This window comes from Amphiprion ocellaris, chromosome 18, assembly GCF_022539595.1.
Source record: "Amphiprion ocellaris isolate individual 3 ecotype Okinawa chromosome 18, ASM2253959v1, whole genome shotgun sequence".
In the NCBI taxonomy this organism is placed as follows: Eukaryota; Metazoa; Chordata; class Actinopteri; family Pomacentridae; genus Amphiprion; species Amphiprion ocellaris.
Window position 1 is genome coordinate 16,673,538 of NC_072783.1, and position 17,074 is coordinate 16,690,611.

The 17,074-nt window shown below is 39.7% G+C and overlaps 1 protein-coding gene across 1 annotated transcript; it reads right to left on the reverse strand.

Annotated features, from left to right (window-relative positions):
• Positions 1–1,221: 1,221 nt before the first annotated feature.
• Positions 1,222–16,631, reverse strand: galk1 (galactokinase 1). The gene is made up of 8 exons (XM_023289123.3): positions 16,281–16,631; positions 15,855–16,044; positions 15,562–15,681; positions 13,783–13,918; positions 13,436–13,617; positions 11,211–11,361; positions 10,951–11,113; positions 1,222–1,651 (listed from the first exon to the last, which is right to left on the reverse strand). Exons 1-8 carry the CDS (start codon positions 16,443–16,445, stop codon positions 1,577–1,579), a joined length of 1,182 nt encoding a protein of 393 aa, XP_023144891.1. The 5' UTR covers positions 16,446–16,631; the 3' UTR covers positions 1,222–1,576.
• Between the last annotated feature and the right edge of the window lie 443 nt (positions 16,632–17,074).

Here is a 17,074-nt window from a genome sequence, read left to right on the forward strand (position 1 = left end):
AGATATTGTTGCGGGAACAGATGCAAAGTTGTTGTTATTGTACTACTTTTGAGGTCTGCAGGAATCCATTTGGAAGACTGTTGCAATAGTAGTATTCTGTAAAAGTATTCGGTGCATACACACTACTTCCATTGTACCATAGTCAACACAAGTTTTGGACTACACACAGAGGTCTGTGGAGGGAATCAGCTGGACTCTTGCAGGATTGGGAAGATGGGAAAAATCACACAGAAATTTACATCCCCACATACTTGAGGATAAAGAAAGTATAACATAGGTCATAGAGAACTGGAACATAAGCCAAACTTAAAAAAAAAAAAAAAAATCAATATACACATGAAGTAATATTAGGTACTTCTTATCAGGTTGGTGTTGCGCCTGCAGACCTCTGCTAAGAAAGTAAGAGGATTTTTTAAGAGTTTTTTTCTTACTCGTGTGATTTATAGCTGCTAGTTTCAAACAACAAAATGAGTGTAGGCACAATAAGTACTAACTGACAACCTTAGGGATCTGAGAAAACTGTACAGGTTTTTCTGTAATTTTGGTTTGTGCTTTGAAGACCAACCCAATTTGGAAGTGCATGCTAGTATTTTAGATTTTAAGCTAAAAATACAACCAAATGGGTACCCAGATAGCTCAACGGGTTAAGCGGGCGACTCATGTACAGGGGCTGGTCCCTGATGCGGTGGCCTGGGTTTGATTCCTGCTCATGGCCATTTGTTGCATGTCTTCTCCCCCCTTTTCTGTCTATATACACTGTATCTATCTAAAAAAGGCCAAAAAAACTTAAAAAGTACAACCAAACTATAGAAAATTATTTTTATGTAGAAAAATGTTTAAAAAGTTCATAGCAAGTGTTAACATCAGTCAAGATGGCTGGAATAAAAGGCCAGTAATAGCCATAGACATAAGGTATATTATGTCTACAAGGTACACTCCTTGAACCCATTGATGGCAGCACCCCTTTCTGAGACATTTTGGTTTCTCGTTTGCACAGTGGGAGGATGTCCATCTTTATATACAGTCTTTGGTCATCACCAATTCGACAGAAATATTTCGATGTTTGCAACAGATCAGGTAGTCTTTAGTGACTGTCTCTGCAGAGTTGGTTCTAATTTTCTGTTTTTCACCAGCACAGACCACTTTACATCACACAGACTTGACATGTGAAAATTAACAAAATTATTTAAGAAAAATGTTATATTAAAAACAGGTAGTATCTTAAAATCTAAATATGGTTTACTTTATTGAAGACTGTATTGTTTATTGTTTAAATTGGCCTATAGTTCCACAGTACATGTAAGTCAAAATTATGCAGACAGTTGCTACAAGATATTTACAGCACACAATAAAGCATTGAACAAATGTGAAAACACATCTTCTAAAAACGTCCCACTATAAAAACAGTTTCCCACATTAAGAGAATGCTTTTCAATCAGCCCAGATTTGCATTGAAGCAATGCGACAAAATGTTGGCAAAAATGTAAAAAAGAAAAAGAAAAAAAAATCTAAAAATATAAAGCATGTAATGAGGACAGAATCAGCTATGCTCATACAGCAGAAAGGTTGACAAAGGTCAAGGCAGGGTGAGGGGTCGTGCTCCCGCTGAAGGAGTTGTGATGTAGAATGTTGGATTTCCACTGTACTGCTCCTGATAAGAAAGAAAGCATACACAATGAGTGCATCAAACTACAGTGATTTTACGCTAACAATGTCTCTGAAACAAATCAGTCAATCTGATTTGTGTTGCAGTTTTATGTGAGAATACTAAACTGCATTATGTAAAAAAACATTTTAAAAGCAGCACTCTTCACACATCACTCACCATCTGAGGAAGGAAGTTCAGAGAGGGAGCAAGAGGAAATAACCTTTTTGTTTTTGCAACTAGACATCTTTCCTTTGAGACGCATCTTTTCCCCCTCGAAAATTCCTTTGCTACTGCTTCCTCCAGACTAAAATTACACTCTGTCCATAACTCACCTGACTCACCCTCTAAGTCACTCAATGGGCAAACAGATATAGTACACTTGTCAAGGAATCACGGCCTGTTAAAGTTTTCATGGAGTAATAATCTAATTTGAATGAAAATGAATTCAAATATTTTTTGTAACAACAGAAAAAAAATAGGATGAATAGCTACATTTATCTCAGCCATGTTTAACCAATCTTCCCATTCATGTCAACTACACATGAACCTTTACCGTCAAAAAACCTAAGCCAAACTATGTCAGTAGAACTGAAGGTAAATAAGAAAGACAATTACATGTGATCTGTGTTTTACATCTTGGGCTGAATTTGTAGCTGTAATACAATTATATATCTTCTGAAGCTATTCACATAGACTATAGGTGTCTTCTACACTGGGGACATTTCCCATCATTTTCTAAAATGGCCAGTTTTGTTCTTTCCACTTTTTTAAAGCATAAATTTCAAAAAAGGCTCTTAAAAGACCTTGCACCAACAAATGGTACAGCTAACAAATGACGATGCTTTTCGAAAGGTTTCCTTCAACATTCAATGCAATATAAATACTGAAAAAAAACATGTGCATTGTAAAAACTATTTTACCCCTGAGCTGTGAATAGAACACTAAGCTCATGCTGGACCAGCATGTCTCCTTTGAGGCTTTTGCAAGTGAAGGAACCTAGTGCTTCTGCAAAAGGTAGCAATGTTTTCATAAGTTGACACTGGAATTAATGAGTCAAGATTGGTTGAGCTTGAACATATATTTAAATAAAAGATGGACGTAGGGACTGAGACATCGCCCATTGGTTTGTTGACTACAATCTTAAAGTCACGACTTTGGCATTTGGTCGTTGTAATCTTGGTTTTTTAAGCCTGACATAAAAATGTAGAATTGAAAATTGAAAAATTAAAAAAAAAAAAAAAAAATGCTAGATCTGACTGAAAAACTCAAAGACACAGAGGATGATGAAATAGAAGCAAACTGTCAATCGTAGGGTACTCCCACTCTAAATTAGTCAATGTTTGTCAATTTTGTTTTGAATGAACTATAATTTTAAATGTGAACACCATGCCTTATTCAAAAAGTCTTGAAAGGAGCACTTGAGACCATAAATCCATTAGGAAAATTATCTTTAACTTAGCTAACATTTTTTAGGAGTTATTTCTGCAACAATTTGTATTTAATCACATTTTCGTAGAGTGACAATAGATACTGTTATCACTGACAAAAATGCACTGGTGCTAAAGTGATATTGGCAATGTTTGACTGACATGGTGTTGCAACTGTGGGTGTGGTGCATATGAATGATAATTATTTCTACAGTAGATAATGTTTTGCGTTTCATGAGTATTTTTATAAAGTTAACTCTGGCGCAGCCCAGGCTATTCCCTTTTCATGCACTATTATGCATTTTTTTCCCCCCTATTGTCACCTACTCTAACCTCATAATAATCGATCCAATACAATGCCTGAAATTGTATTTTGTGAAGACCATGAACCATTTTTAATCTGAGCCCTTGTGTCCCTACCACTTTCTAACACAAAGTAATGCCCCTTGCTTGTAGAGCAACACTTAACAACACATCAGAAACAGTGAAAAGACTGCTCCCTTCTTCAGTTATGATTTATTGTAATTTGATAATTATGCTGACTGTTCTGGGGAAACTCTGGAGTTTTTCCCAGGAGTTAAGTTTGTGTTTTTAAGATAAACATAATTGGTAAGTTAATGCTACTGGTTTAGCTGGCAGGCTAAGAGCATAATTAATGTATGTGGAAAAGTAGTTGATATGTAGCTATGCTCCAAACTACAATACTAGTAGTTTGTCTTCAAAATGAAATGTAATATGGATTTTCCATCTAAAGAACTTGAACTGGCAATTGGGAGCTCAATACCTCATCTGTACCTCCCTGTCAAAACATAGTAGACTCTAGTTGCATAGGACATCGCCCCCCATTTCTGCGATATTCTGGCTTTACTTCGATACAGGGAGGAAGTGGTGGCATGTCACCCATCTTTATACAGTCTATAGGGCTGACACAAGGAAGGTGGAGACTTGTAAGCAAACCGGGATGTAAATAATGCTGGTTTTAAAGTCCCCATTTCCACTTGTCTTAAGTGTCTCATAAATTTAATAAAATTTCCAAATAAAATTCAGATGAGACTATAGACAATCATTTACACCTAGCAGCATACAGTCAGGTCCATAAACATTTGGACACTGACAATTTTCAGCAAATCTCATTTACTATTTGGGTAAACAATAATACAGAGGTCACAGACAAAACACTTCTTCAATGATCTCCTTGTCATAATCTGCATGGAATCCTAAACTCAGCTAATAAAACATTTGATTAAATCATTTAAATCCTAAGGAAATTACGTTCTGTGTTGACTGTGGTCATCTGTAGTATTTTAGTCGGTTTCACCCATTATTCAGCACTTGACAAGTCGAAGTGAAGTGCAGTTGAGAATTTCTGCTGGATCAGGAGTGACCAGATCCACCTTGAACCCTTCAGCCAGAGACACCTGCAACAGCTCCTCCACAAAGCCCTGCTTGTCTGTGATTTCACAGGGACTTGGGTGCATGTTCCTGATGTCATCTGACTTTGTGGCCTCAGGATTGGACACAGTTAGCCCCCGGTAGCACTGCTTGTCATACTGGTCCTGAGGGAGTTCATCGGGCCTTGGCACCCACTCCAGTTTTAGCCTGTTCTGCCTTGGGCTGCATAGATGAGGGCTAGTGAGACCCTGTGATGTCCTATAGGAGAAGCGCTCACAGAGAAGAGCTAGGAAAGCCTTCCAGGTACAAAAGAGGTCGACAGTGAAGGCTCGAACCGAGCATGTGCGAAGCTCATAGTTTTCTGGTCCATGGCGCAAGTTAAAGTGGAGAACGCGAACCTGGAATGAGAGGGGAGAATATGCTGACTACACATTCTCCAGACAGTACCCAAACAGAGAACGGGTCCGTCTGTGTCTCAGAATATGCAAACAGGTCCACAATCCCAACCTCTGCACAAATTTGTGTATATACAACAAACATTATTCTAAAGGTTTGTGCAGGCCTGCATTTGTCTAATTTTGAATCGGCCAACAGAAAAGCTTCTGTACGGACACCCAATCTGATAATGATAACAGAATATCGCTATGCTCCGATTCAATCAAAATGTTGAGTACTTACTTTTCTTGAGAGCATGGCCAGAAAAACCTGCTAAGGTGTTAGTGGCCAAAACATATGCTTTTAGGTTGTAATTACAATATTTATATTGTGTATTTCTTATTTGAAGACCATGTAAGCAAAGAGCCAAGTGTCCATTTGCAAATTCTGTGGGACACCGCTTTGTTATATTGTACTTTAGAGGTTCAAATGTCTTAACTTAAGTGCTACTGGGCATTTGAGTCTGGAACCTTTAAGGGTACTTTGGAGTTGGGGTCCCTGGACACTGTCCACTTGCTCACAAAGTCTGAGTTAAAGTCAAACACCTAAACTCAAGTACACTGTGGCCATTTTGGGTTAGCTCAGAGCCTTTCAAATTTTTCATTGACTGTCCACAATTCATTGTATGTGTGGAATCTCAAGTAATGTTCACATACTGGTAAAAGTGTATATTCATAGATTTCTTGTCCTTCCCAGTAAAGGGACATAGGTTTTGTTGGATCTCTGCATAAATTCTGTAAGGTCTCACTTTAAAAAAACAACTGCAGCTAGGTAATTTTGCTTGCAGTTTGTGCTCAACATTAAGCAGGATGGAGCTTCCCAAAAAAATGTATGATCGATGGACCACAGACCACCTTTGCTGTTCACTGTTGCTCTGATTAATTTGAGACCATCACACTTTTGATAAATCAGCAGACTAATTTGCTAAATCTTCTTTCGGTTTTGATCCTGCTATGAAAACACATCATGATGTGTTGAAGAAAGTTTAACCCCTGGGAAGGTCTGTGAAGGTTATTCTTGGGAAATTGAATATATCTATATTCACTGATCGATCGATCGATAGATCGATAGATATGTATACAATTTTTTATGACAAAATGGAATACCTAGCTTAAATCCAATTGTAATTAAAACTGAAACACTGACTTGATTTGTCATCAGACTGACATGTTGCTAAAACCTTATTACACGTACCTTGGAGTCAACGTTAACAATAATCATGGCTCCTAACGGCCCTCCTCTAAGGTTGAGAGGCACTGATGCCTCATAGTGGCAGATGTCCTCTAGCAGAGGGCGTATCTGAAAGAAATCAGCTTCTCTCCGCAGAAGCGCGAGATCTGAAAAGCCATCTGGCAGGTCCAGGGAGCTAGAGCGTAGGTAATTCAGAATGTATCTAAACATTTTGCCGTCACGGTCTATGAAGACATTTCCTCTGTTGTCCCTAAGCACAGGGATTTGTCCGGTGAACATGGCACCCAGCATTGAGTCACGGCACCGGGTCAGAGTGTCCAGGGTTGTTGTATAAATTTCTCCACCAACGTTCAGCGACACCGGGTCCTGGAGAGAGTTTCTGTTGCTGTTGTCATCAGGAGAGTTGAGGTTCAGCATCATAGAGGCAAAGCTGAGATTTTAATAATCCTGTGAAGACTTTTCTGGTGTTGTTATTAGGAGGACCAAGCTCCCTCTGCTCTAGTCAGGAATGCTGAGGACTGAGAGATGTGGCAGTTTCAAGTGTTTTTATTTCCAAGAAAGACTTGCTTCCTTTGATAGTCAGCAAGCCACAGCAGTCGCCAGGCTATGGTCAAGTTGGGAGAGATGCAAGGAAGTCTGCCAAGTCTGATCCCAAAGCTAAGATTTAAAGAACCGCAGCTTCACACATATAAATGGCCGATGCTATTTTTCTTCTCACTGTTGTGGCAAAGAAAACATCCTTGTAAATGCAGGGGTTTCCAAAAATTTTCTGTGGCTAAAATTGCATCTTTTTTGATGCTTCTTCTGTAAGATTCTCAAAAATGCCGGCCAACAGCATGTCAACAGTGGATCTGTGCTAAAGCAGAGAGGCTGCAGTGACCAGACCAGCATGCTAATAACTGGACACTTCTGGCTCCGTCTCCACGAAGCTCGCTTTTATTCTCAGCTCATACCCCCTGATCTCTCACTTTCACACACACTGGAGCTGTCTGAGCAAGACACGGGGGACTGGATAATTCGTCTCAAATGCCCCCCTTAAAGTGACAGCCAGAACACTGAAAAGTGCTTTTTATTCCCTGTGAACAAATGAACAATGTCCTCAGACACTTTTTGAAATACCCTCTGGAATGCAAAGATTTTCCAGAGAATAGAATCATGAAAACAGACTAGTTCAATTTCCCAGCAAAACAACAAGGCTGACTTTGTTGCCCTTGCTTTACTATCCTACAAAATATGAATAATCAAGTTCAATACAAACTTCTACTACTCCAACCTTAAACCTAGCGATCTAAAGAATGATAACAAGTATGCCCATATACTGGCAAAAAATGTTAAATCCCTATATTCAGCAAAAGACAACAGGTGAAAAATATTTCATTGACCTCTGCAGTTTCTCTGTAGGTGTGGTGCATTAAAGCAGCTCTAACTGACTTTCTGACCACTTAGGGAAAAAACAAACTGCGAACATCACAGATACACAACGTATAATTACCAAAGAAAGACTTAAAGATTGTAAGCATTTTGTTGGTTGGATTCTTGTGGTGTGTAGCAAGTGATTAAAGTATGTACTGCTATAGATAACAAAAAAGCTAAGAAAGTAGCAGGTTGTGGTGTACAAATCTTTACTACAAATTAAGGAACTACTGTTGCTGTAATATTGACTTAATTAAAATATTTGACACTGATTTGCTAGCCGTTTTGGTTTGTAAGGATACATAATTTTGTTTAGTATGTGGATGCTACTCAGGTCAGTGACTGTTAAGAAACTTAAGCTGACCTGGCACATGTTTGATTAAACAGTACTGCATTCAAAATGGGATCCTGTTTCTGGCCAGCTGACAAATGATAATCTAATAGTCATCCTCTTTTTAGCTCTGATTTTGTCTCCACCAGCTTTTTGGAAATACTATCTGTCTCTTTCACCGCTTAATATTGTCCACTAGCCAGTTCCTTGTTTTGGTAATCGTAGAAGCCTCCGTAGATATCAACTGTACTTCTCTTTACACTCCAACACTTAACTGGACTTCTCTCTTCATACTCCAGTGTTACTGTTTTTGTTTTACCTCTTCAGACTTTTCGCTTCTCCATGCCATTTGGCAGTAGCTGCGCCAGAAATCTCTTCTCCGTTTTATCATGAATGCAACAATCAGCAACATCATCAAGTAAAGTTCCTATTCTTAAACATGTTTACAACATGTGTAACACAACACTTGTTCAGCAATGTTCCTTAACACTAAAACAGCATCTGGATTTTTTGACATATATGCTGGGCTTTTTCCTCTCTGGAAGTTTGATGAAAACATCAATATCAGTTTCACTTTCAGGTAGGTCCAAGTCACGTTTATCTTAGTTCAGTTAGCAAAGCAGCTTATCTAGCTTCATCACAGGTGCCTTCAATTAAAACTGTAATATTTAACTGGTTTATGATTTTATACTGTTGAACTATTTGACCTGCCATAGAGCAGGCTAAGATTTGGGGCAACTATGTTATAAGGTTTATAGTGTGCATACTCATCAATATAATCAGAACACACTGATGCAACCTACTGGACACATTCGGAATGGAGTCCTCCAAGCAGAGACCCACATACTGGAAAAGTAGTATAACAACATCTGTGGTGTCAAAATAGTCTCAGATTATGGGTAAATTCAATTATGAAAAAAATTGAAGCGGTTATAAAAAGTCCCACCCTTGACCACACAATAACAAAAATTGGTCATGCAGACAAAACTGTTGTTTTTTTCTGAACCACAGGTAATTCCTGTCAATGTAATGCAAAACAAAACATATAGAATCCTTTAACCATGAAATACTTAGTTACAAAAATCAACTAAGTATTGAGTTAAATTTGTGAACAATGATGAACTGATGGAGCACTTATGTCAAGCTGTATCACAAAAATAGAAGTATTGCTATATAGTCTAATCCAAACAAAACAGAGTCTTTGAATTTCATAATAGCTCCTCAAATAGAGCGAGGAAAATAATTTTTTGTAATTTATTTTTCATTTTTAGGCCCACTTTGTAGGCATAAACCTTGGTTTGGAAGGACTACATCGCACCAAAAGTTTGTTCTCCCCAGAAAATTGAAGCTCAAAGACTGAATATGCAAAATAATCGATTTATTTAATACCAGTATTTCCCCCTTTTACTTTGATCATGGCTTTCAGTGTTTCAGGCATGGAATGTATGAGATGGAGATGTAGAGTTTAGCTGTTTCATGGCAAAGATGCGACTGTTCAAGATTCCCCAACAATTCTCACTTGGGTTGAGGTCAGGGGAGTTTGGTGGCAATTCCTCCTTACGCAGGTAGATGCTCAGAACACCATTGCTGAGTCATACAGGCAGTGTGAGCAGGGGCACCAGCTTGTATAAATGCCAATTCTGAACATTTGGTAAACATTTTCCATTCAGTCACAGACCCTGATTTTTTCCTCCTGGCCAAAACTGAAAGTAGTACCTTTTCTACAATGTTGTTGGTATAATATTGTGCATTAACAGTGGTACCTTGAGGCACAACGTCCAGCTCTTGGAGACCTGAAGTGGACTTAGCCCTCCAAACCAGACTATGGGCACTGAATTTCACTTGGTCAGAAGATGGTACTTTTTCACGATCATCTGTATAGATACGGTCATTTTGGCTGTTGGGTGTTGGAAATAAGTATAGAGGGCATTCATCAGAGAAAATCCAGTTCTCCCAGTCTTTTGGAATCAGAGTTATGTACTTATCTGCGAAAGCCAGACTCTTCTCCTTTTGCAGTTTAGTGAGTCACAAGGTATGTTTCTTCTTAAAGCTTTCAGTCCCAATGCTTCTGTTAAATAGCGATGCACAGTGTTCTTAGAAACATCTTCTCCAAGATTTTTCAGCCTCTGACTGAGTCGCCGGCATGTCTAGTGTCTTTTACTCTTGGCCTTTCTCATCAGATTCTTGGCTCTTGCAGTTAGGCCAGATGGACGTCCTGAGCGAGGCAATTCTTTGAAGGATCCTCCTTTGTTGTACATTTGCCACCACTTCTGCACCCAGCAGATACTTCTGCCAAGGGCTTGAGCTACCTCCTGATGATTTTTTCCTGTATTTCGAAGAGCAATGGCCTGTGCATGAATCTCAGACTCTGAAAGAGTAGCTTCTCCACCCTTACTCTTGGCCATGGTAATAACACTTCCAAAATTTGGTTGTGAGTGTAATGCATTTTGGTCAAGCAAGTAATTTATATACTGGTACCTGACAGTTTGATCCGACAACCAACCAACAGTACCTGATTGATGTAACCCATTTTGGTGACAAACAATCACACATGTTGTCCAGTGGGAAGAACAAACTTTTGGGGCACGGTGTAGTCTTGTAATTTTGTGTGATTTCTTTAGGAATTATTACTGCATTGGGTCTTTATGATGATAGCATCATAATATAACCATGACCAAATATATAAATCTGTTGGGATAGTGGGATTTTCTCTTAGGAACTTTTCATGTCTTGACAAATATTTAATAATACTCTGATATACTTACGTGAGCTAAAACTTAGAGGTAAATTTATACTCATGATCACTCTAGAAACTAATAGGATTAAAATGAATACTCTTGCTTTGTGTTCTGTTGGTAGAAGACAGGTGGAAGACATTTGTAGTGCTGAGCCTTGCTTAACATTCCAGGAAAAAAATTCTCTAAGTCGTCAGAGACAAAGCTGATATGGATCTTTCATCCAACTCCCAATAAGACAGCAAACAGATTATTTTCCAAATTTTGAAATATTTACCTACCAGCTTCCTTTCTACTTATTGTGTACTGATGATAATCTTGATAGGATACATTCGGCACATTTGCCATATATATATGGATGTGTGTTTGTGTGTTAACCTGTATGTGGAGAATGGTCGTGTCAATGGCATGGGCCTGCAGCAAAGTAACAGTGCATCCACCGAATCCTCCGCCTGTCATCCGGCTCCCAAACACCCCGTCCACCTTCATGGCTGCAGACACCAGCTCATCCAGCTCCCTGCAGCTCACCTCATACAGATCTCTGACACAGGAACATCAAATTACCACACATTTCTCAATTTCTGTCCTGAACAGTGACTGTAGCATAAACAGATATCACACAACTCCATTGTCAGTACCTCAGAGAGTTATGGCTCTCCACCATAAGCTTGCCAAACTCTTTGTAGGCTCCTCGCTTCAGGGCTTCAGTAGCTTGGACAGTTCTTTCTATCTCTTCAATAACATGGCGAGCTCTTCGATAGGTAACATCATCCATCCTGTTCCTTGCCTCTGAAAGGATAGGGAAGATAAAAATGAGGCTAGTTTTATTGATTGGGGATTGAAAAGGCATAAAAAGTATCTTGCAAATAAGCAGAGAAGTCTCGTGAAAAGAATACATAAATGGTTAAATATATGCAATATACAATATAAATGTCATTGTCCTTTTTTTCAAAAATGTATCATTTCTCAATACTTGCATTACTACTAAGTTAATCAGTAGAGTATTTCATGTTATGAACAATGAAAAACAAATATGTTAAAGAGACTATATTGAATATACAGGCTCCAAAGTGAAAACTCAATAAAGCTAACATTAGCACACCAGGATCACTGAAACAAAACTTAGTATAGCTGTGATTTCCAATCAGCCTAAATGGATTAGCACAATAATAAGATGACGGTGAACACTAGAACTTTCTCAGTTTAGGACCTATGGGCTGTGTCTATCTATATGTCAGAATCATTGCTCCACATTGTAAAAAAATTGCGAGTGGAAGTGGAGAAGTTTGAGTGTAAGACTTCACAGACATGGACTAATCAGAGCCGTAGCAGCTATTCTCCTAAAATGATGCCACTGACAGTGTGCTACTTGCACAATCAAGCTCTGAAAAACAGATAGGCAGATGTTTCATGGGTTATAAATGGCAATCTGAGATTCTGTGACAGTGGGAGGCACATTGCATAACATCAGTCTTTATGGACTTTGCCTATTGGCACAAAAATGCAAGACGAAACTTGCTAAAGAACATACAGCGTATTCTTTGGTAAGACAAGACTAAGACGAATTTGTTTTGCTCAGATGGGGTCCAGTATGTTTGGCATAAACCTAGCCAGGAGTATCACAGTACTACCATAGTCCCAACAGTGAGTGACACGAGGCCGCATGAGTGCATAAACAACTTATTTATGTTCAATCCACCTGCACCTTAAATTATATCTCATGTAAATACTGAAATTCTGTTCTTGATTTAACCATGCTGCTAAATTCATGTACAGGCCTTTTGCACCTCTGAACCATTTTAGAGCCTCATGTAAATTATTTGTTGTTAACACGATATTTTGCTTATCTTTAATTTTTAAATTTCATTTCATTTATCTTGTTTTAACTACCACATAGCTGCCACTACTGTTACACTGTTTCTGTTTACCATTTTGTGTCCAACTGCTCTACATAACTTAAAATGCTCCCAGGGGACAAATAAAGCTTTTTAAATTGAACTGAAAAAGAAGTGCTGGGGAGATGACATTTATATATGTTACCATGAATGCCTGTCAATTTACCAACGAGATATATCACATATGTATTCCATGCGATGTCTCTCAGACAAAGAGGCAGAGCAACACCAACACTTAAACAAAAACAGCTGAAAAGATCTGTCTCTGAAGAAAGACAGACAGTCTGGACATTGGTATCCTCCATGCAGAGAAGGATTGATTCTCTTAAAAAAAATAAAGGTTGATATACCAAGCATTTTAAAAAATGAAAGATTTGAATCTTAGTAATGAGATGTTGCATTAAGTTCCAACTAAAGGGTTTGTATTTTTCATACAGTAAGCCTGAACAGGAAGTTTCTAATTTTAAATACAAACAAACAGCCTACTGTTCAACTCAGAAGTAATGAAATTACTGTAAGGTGATACAGTTCAGAACCATTTGGCATTTAAGTTACAGTTCACAAGGGTGCACCCACTTCTTACTAGCCTAGCCTCACAACGATTTACAAGATGCTACTACTAGTGCTCCCAACATACCAGGTAAGACAGACTGGGACAAAATGGATCAGGGTAGGAGGAAGATCCCTCCCATCCCTCCCGCTCCCCTCCATCTCCCCGTCCCTCTCCCCCTCTCCCCCTCTCCCCCTCTACCTCTTCTGTCCCTCTCAACCCGCCGGCCAGCAGGCAGATGGGTCCCGCCACATATAGAGCCGGGTTCTGCTCAAGGTTTCTTCCCGTTAAAAGGGAGGTTTTTTTCTTGCCACTGTCACCTTAAGGTTTGCTTTGGGAGTTCAGGCATATGGATTCTGTAAAGCATCTTGAGACAATAAATAAAATTAAAAATTGAATTGAGATAAAAGAACAATACCTTCCAGGCCCTTCATAGTAGCATCCCTGAGACTGTCCTTTCCAAGGATAGAGGCAGCTTCCTCACATTGTCTGCGTCTCGTGGAGTATTCGCTGCCGGTCAGAGAATGCTTCACATTGGAGTTGGTGATGAGGATGACCAGGCGTGGATCTGCTAGAGGGACAGGTGTGGCCTCCATGGACCTGAATTAAGGCCGCAAAGTGAGTATAAATATGTAGAATTTCCTCTGTCTTTGAGTTATCCTGCTTTCCTGTCTTTGAATAGTAATCTGGCAGAGATAGATCCTGTTCTCTTTATGTAACCTAAGTCGTTTGGCTTGATCCACTCTAACTGAATGTTTACACTACCTGCAGTCTATGAGCAAAGCATGCCCCTCCTTGCCAAGAACAGACACAAATTGATCCATAATGCCACAGGGCACACCGGCATGAGTGTGTTCGGCCTTCTGACAGGCTACTGCTTTGGACACCATGTCTCCGTCATCTGTGACAAGAGAGACGAGCAAAGATTAGAAGACACATGACCCTGTAGGTGAAACCAACAGACATCTGAGAAGCAGAAACACAGTTCAGGTCTGAGACTCGCTTAGACCATTTTGTAGTGCATAATGGTCTGGCTGCACCACACTACAATTAAATATAGAATTGTGCTGCCTGCTGCAATGCCCCCTGAGAAACTTTCAACTGTAATACAAATTGTAATACAAAAATAATTTTCATTTAATCCTCTTTCTTAGAATCTTAAATTTTGTGACTGATAGGGTCCTAGAATTTCTTTGCCATCTGCCACTTAATCATCAGATCAAGCTCCTGTCTTTCTCTGTTACTTATACATCATCCTTTTAAGTACTGTTCTTCTGCTTTTTTTGCTGAAACTTTGTCTAGAGGCAGAAACACAGTTCAGGTCTGACACTCGCTTAGGCAGATCATTTTGTAGTACATAATGGTCTGGCTGCACCACACTACAATTAAATGTAATAATGCCATATGGGGAAAAACAACACTCACAGTCGTTATACATGAAGCGTGTGTACACACACACACACACACACACACACACACACACACACACACACACACACACACACACACACACACACACACACACACACACACACACACAGAGAGAAACAGGAGAACAATGGCTATAGGTTGATTTTTGAAGCCTCTGATGAGTTGATCAAATCTAGCTAAGTGTTATCTGAACACTGATTCAATTGAATGATGCACCTCAAGAAAATCTGAGCTTTGTACAAAGGAGTTAGCACAGTCACTGCCGCTAATGCTTCAGTTTGATTCCTGATCTAGAAATAGTTATAAATCTGAAAGAGTTGCTCTTCAGTTTACCTGTCAGAACTTCTTGTGTCTTTAAACGTTTCAAAATACTCAAACTTTCTGATTATTTTCCAGTTTACATGAAAAATATGACCGATTTTTGCTCCGACTTTTAGGCCCAATTATAGATTGTGTTTGACTGTAGATTGCCCGTAAGACAGAGATTGGTAGATCCATCTTTGTGTCATTCTTTCTGTTATTGCTGCAGAATGTTTACATCCCATCCAACATTTCTGACTGCAGCATTCAATGTATGCAGCAACAAGCGTATGATAATAAATCATAACATGGAGACAGGTTACAATGGTAAATGACAGTGTACTTATCTTTGTTTTCTTGGTGTCACTATTTATTAGCTGCAGTTAAGTCATTTGGGGTGTTTTTTGGGGAAAAAAAATAGGATTTCTCAGTTCCTCTATAGGACTGCACAGTGGCTTGGTGGTTACCACCTTCAGATTGCAGCTAGAAGATCCCTGGTACACGTCCCAGCCTGGACCAGGGATCTTTTTGCTTGGAGTTTGCACACAGTTGGTCCACAGGTTGGTTCTCCGGCTTACTCCCACAGGCCAAAAACATGCTCAAGTTAACTGGTAACTCTAAATTGCCCATAGGTGTGAGTGTGATTGTTTGGCTCTATATGTAGCCCTGTAATAGACTGTTGACCTGTCCAGGGTGTCCCCTGCCTTCACCCTAAGTCAGCTGGGATAGACTCCAGCCCCCCGCAACCTTAAAGAGGATTAAGCGGTGTATGGATAATGGATGGATGAAGTTCCTCTCTAATCTGAGCCTGACCTGGCTTGAGTTGCTGCAGGAAGGTGTAGAAAGCCACTTCCAGAGAGGCTGAGCTGGACAGTCCTCCACCCAGGGGCACACTGCTGGCTATCACTGCCCTGAAACCTGAGACAGGAGGAGCTAAAGAGTGAGACAGAGATGGTACACATTAAATATCTAGTGCATCACGCTAAAACAACATCTGTGAGATCATTAAGATTTTGCTACACAGTTGTCGTCATTCACTTTGACAGGACTATATCTTGAAGATGAACTGTTTTATAGCTGTGGATATTGTGATTACTCCTGTTTACCCCTGTAATGCTGTATAACACCCTTCACATAGTTCGCCCAGGAGGGTAACCCCGGAGACAGCGGTGATCCATCAGTGGGCAGGCTGAAGTCCACCCTCCGAGGCTCATCGGCATCCTCTGCAGCTGTTACCACAGTAACATCCTGGCCTGCAGTTGGACTCCCAACCACCACAGTCACCAGGGGCAGTGCCTGACTCACAAAAACACAAACACTTATCTTTTCCAGTTAGTCAGAGACAAAGTCAATTCACATATAGGGAAGTATCATGTTTTTGTACAATATCAATAAATAACTCTGTCCTCGATCACATATTTAGTCTTTTCTCCTATGTTCTATTTGGTTTGCAGGTCATCCACCACAGAGCAGAATTTTGGTGTTTTCAACATACATGAAGCTTTCGACTGAGAGAGCTCATGTTGTGTTACCATCGGAAGGACGAATCCCTGGTTGTAGTCAGTGTGCTCCCCTATCAGGTTGACTCTTCCAGGAGCACACACCGCCACCCGGGGAGCTTCTTCTCCGAATACCTGGCCGTACAACTGCCGAGCAGTTACGACGAGCTCGGACACACTCTGATATGAAGTGGCCATTGAGCACAACACGAGTTAAACAGCCCAACAGCAGTTATTATCGCTCGGTGGCAACTAAAACGATGGAACGAGTGAGTGAAAGAAGCAGGAACCCTATAAGTCGGTGCAGAGATAAACGACACTCATGTCTAAAGTAGGAGAAAGTAAGGGGACTCTTTTGGAATGTCAGGTGCTTCTCACTTCCTGGAGGTGTGGCCAAACTGTTTGTGGTGAGCCCATAGGTGAGTCTGGTTGGTTAAAAAAAAAAAACGTCACGTGACGTATCAGCTGTCTTTTTCGCCTTCTTTTCAGTCAGTTATTTACAAAACTTATTTTTTTAAATCAATAAACACAAAGGTTCCAATACTAAACTATAAAGGACTTATTGTAGAATTCTTGTGAAGAATCTTCTTTTATAAGTAGTGAGATGGCGGCATCTGGTGGCCGCATTAAGACACAACGGGCTGCTTCTGCCAAGATGTGATTTCAAACTTGTTCCAGAATACAGCAGCTAGATACAGACTGGACTGTAGCCTCATGTCAGTAATTATCTTGTTTACATTTTAGACACTAAAAATACCAATCAATGTGATGGAACAATATAACATTGCACAGAAAAAAACCTGAAGCACTTTGAGAAAAACTTTTAT

Bases quoted from the DNA above. Each gene is read 5' to 3' on its own strand.
- galk1 (XM_023289123.3), bottom strand. From the start codon at position 16,445: ATGGCCACTTCATATCAGAGTGTGTCCGAGCTCGTCGTAACTGCTCGG. The intron at 13,919-15,561 runs GTCAGGCTCAGA...CTCTTGTCACAG, and splicing joins CCTGCAGCAACTCAAGCCAG to ATGACGGAGACATGGTGTCC. The intron at 11,114-11,210 runs GTACTGACAATG...TTCCTGTGTCAG, and splicing joins GAGAGCCATAACTCTCTGAG to AGATCTGTATGAGGTGAGCT.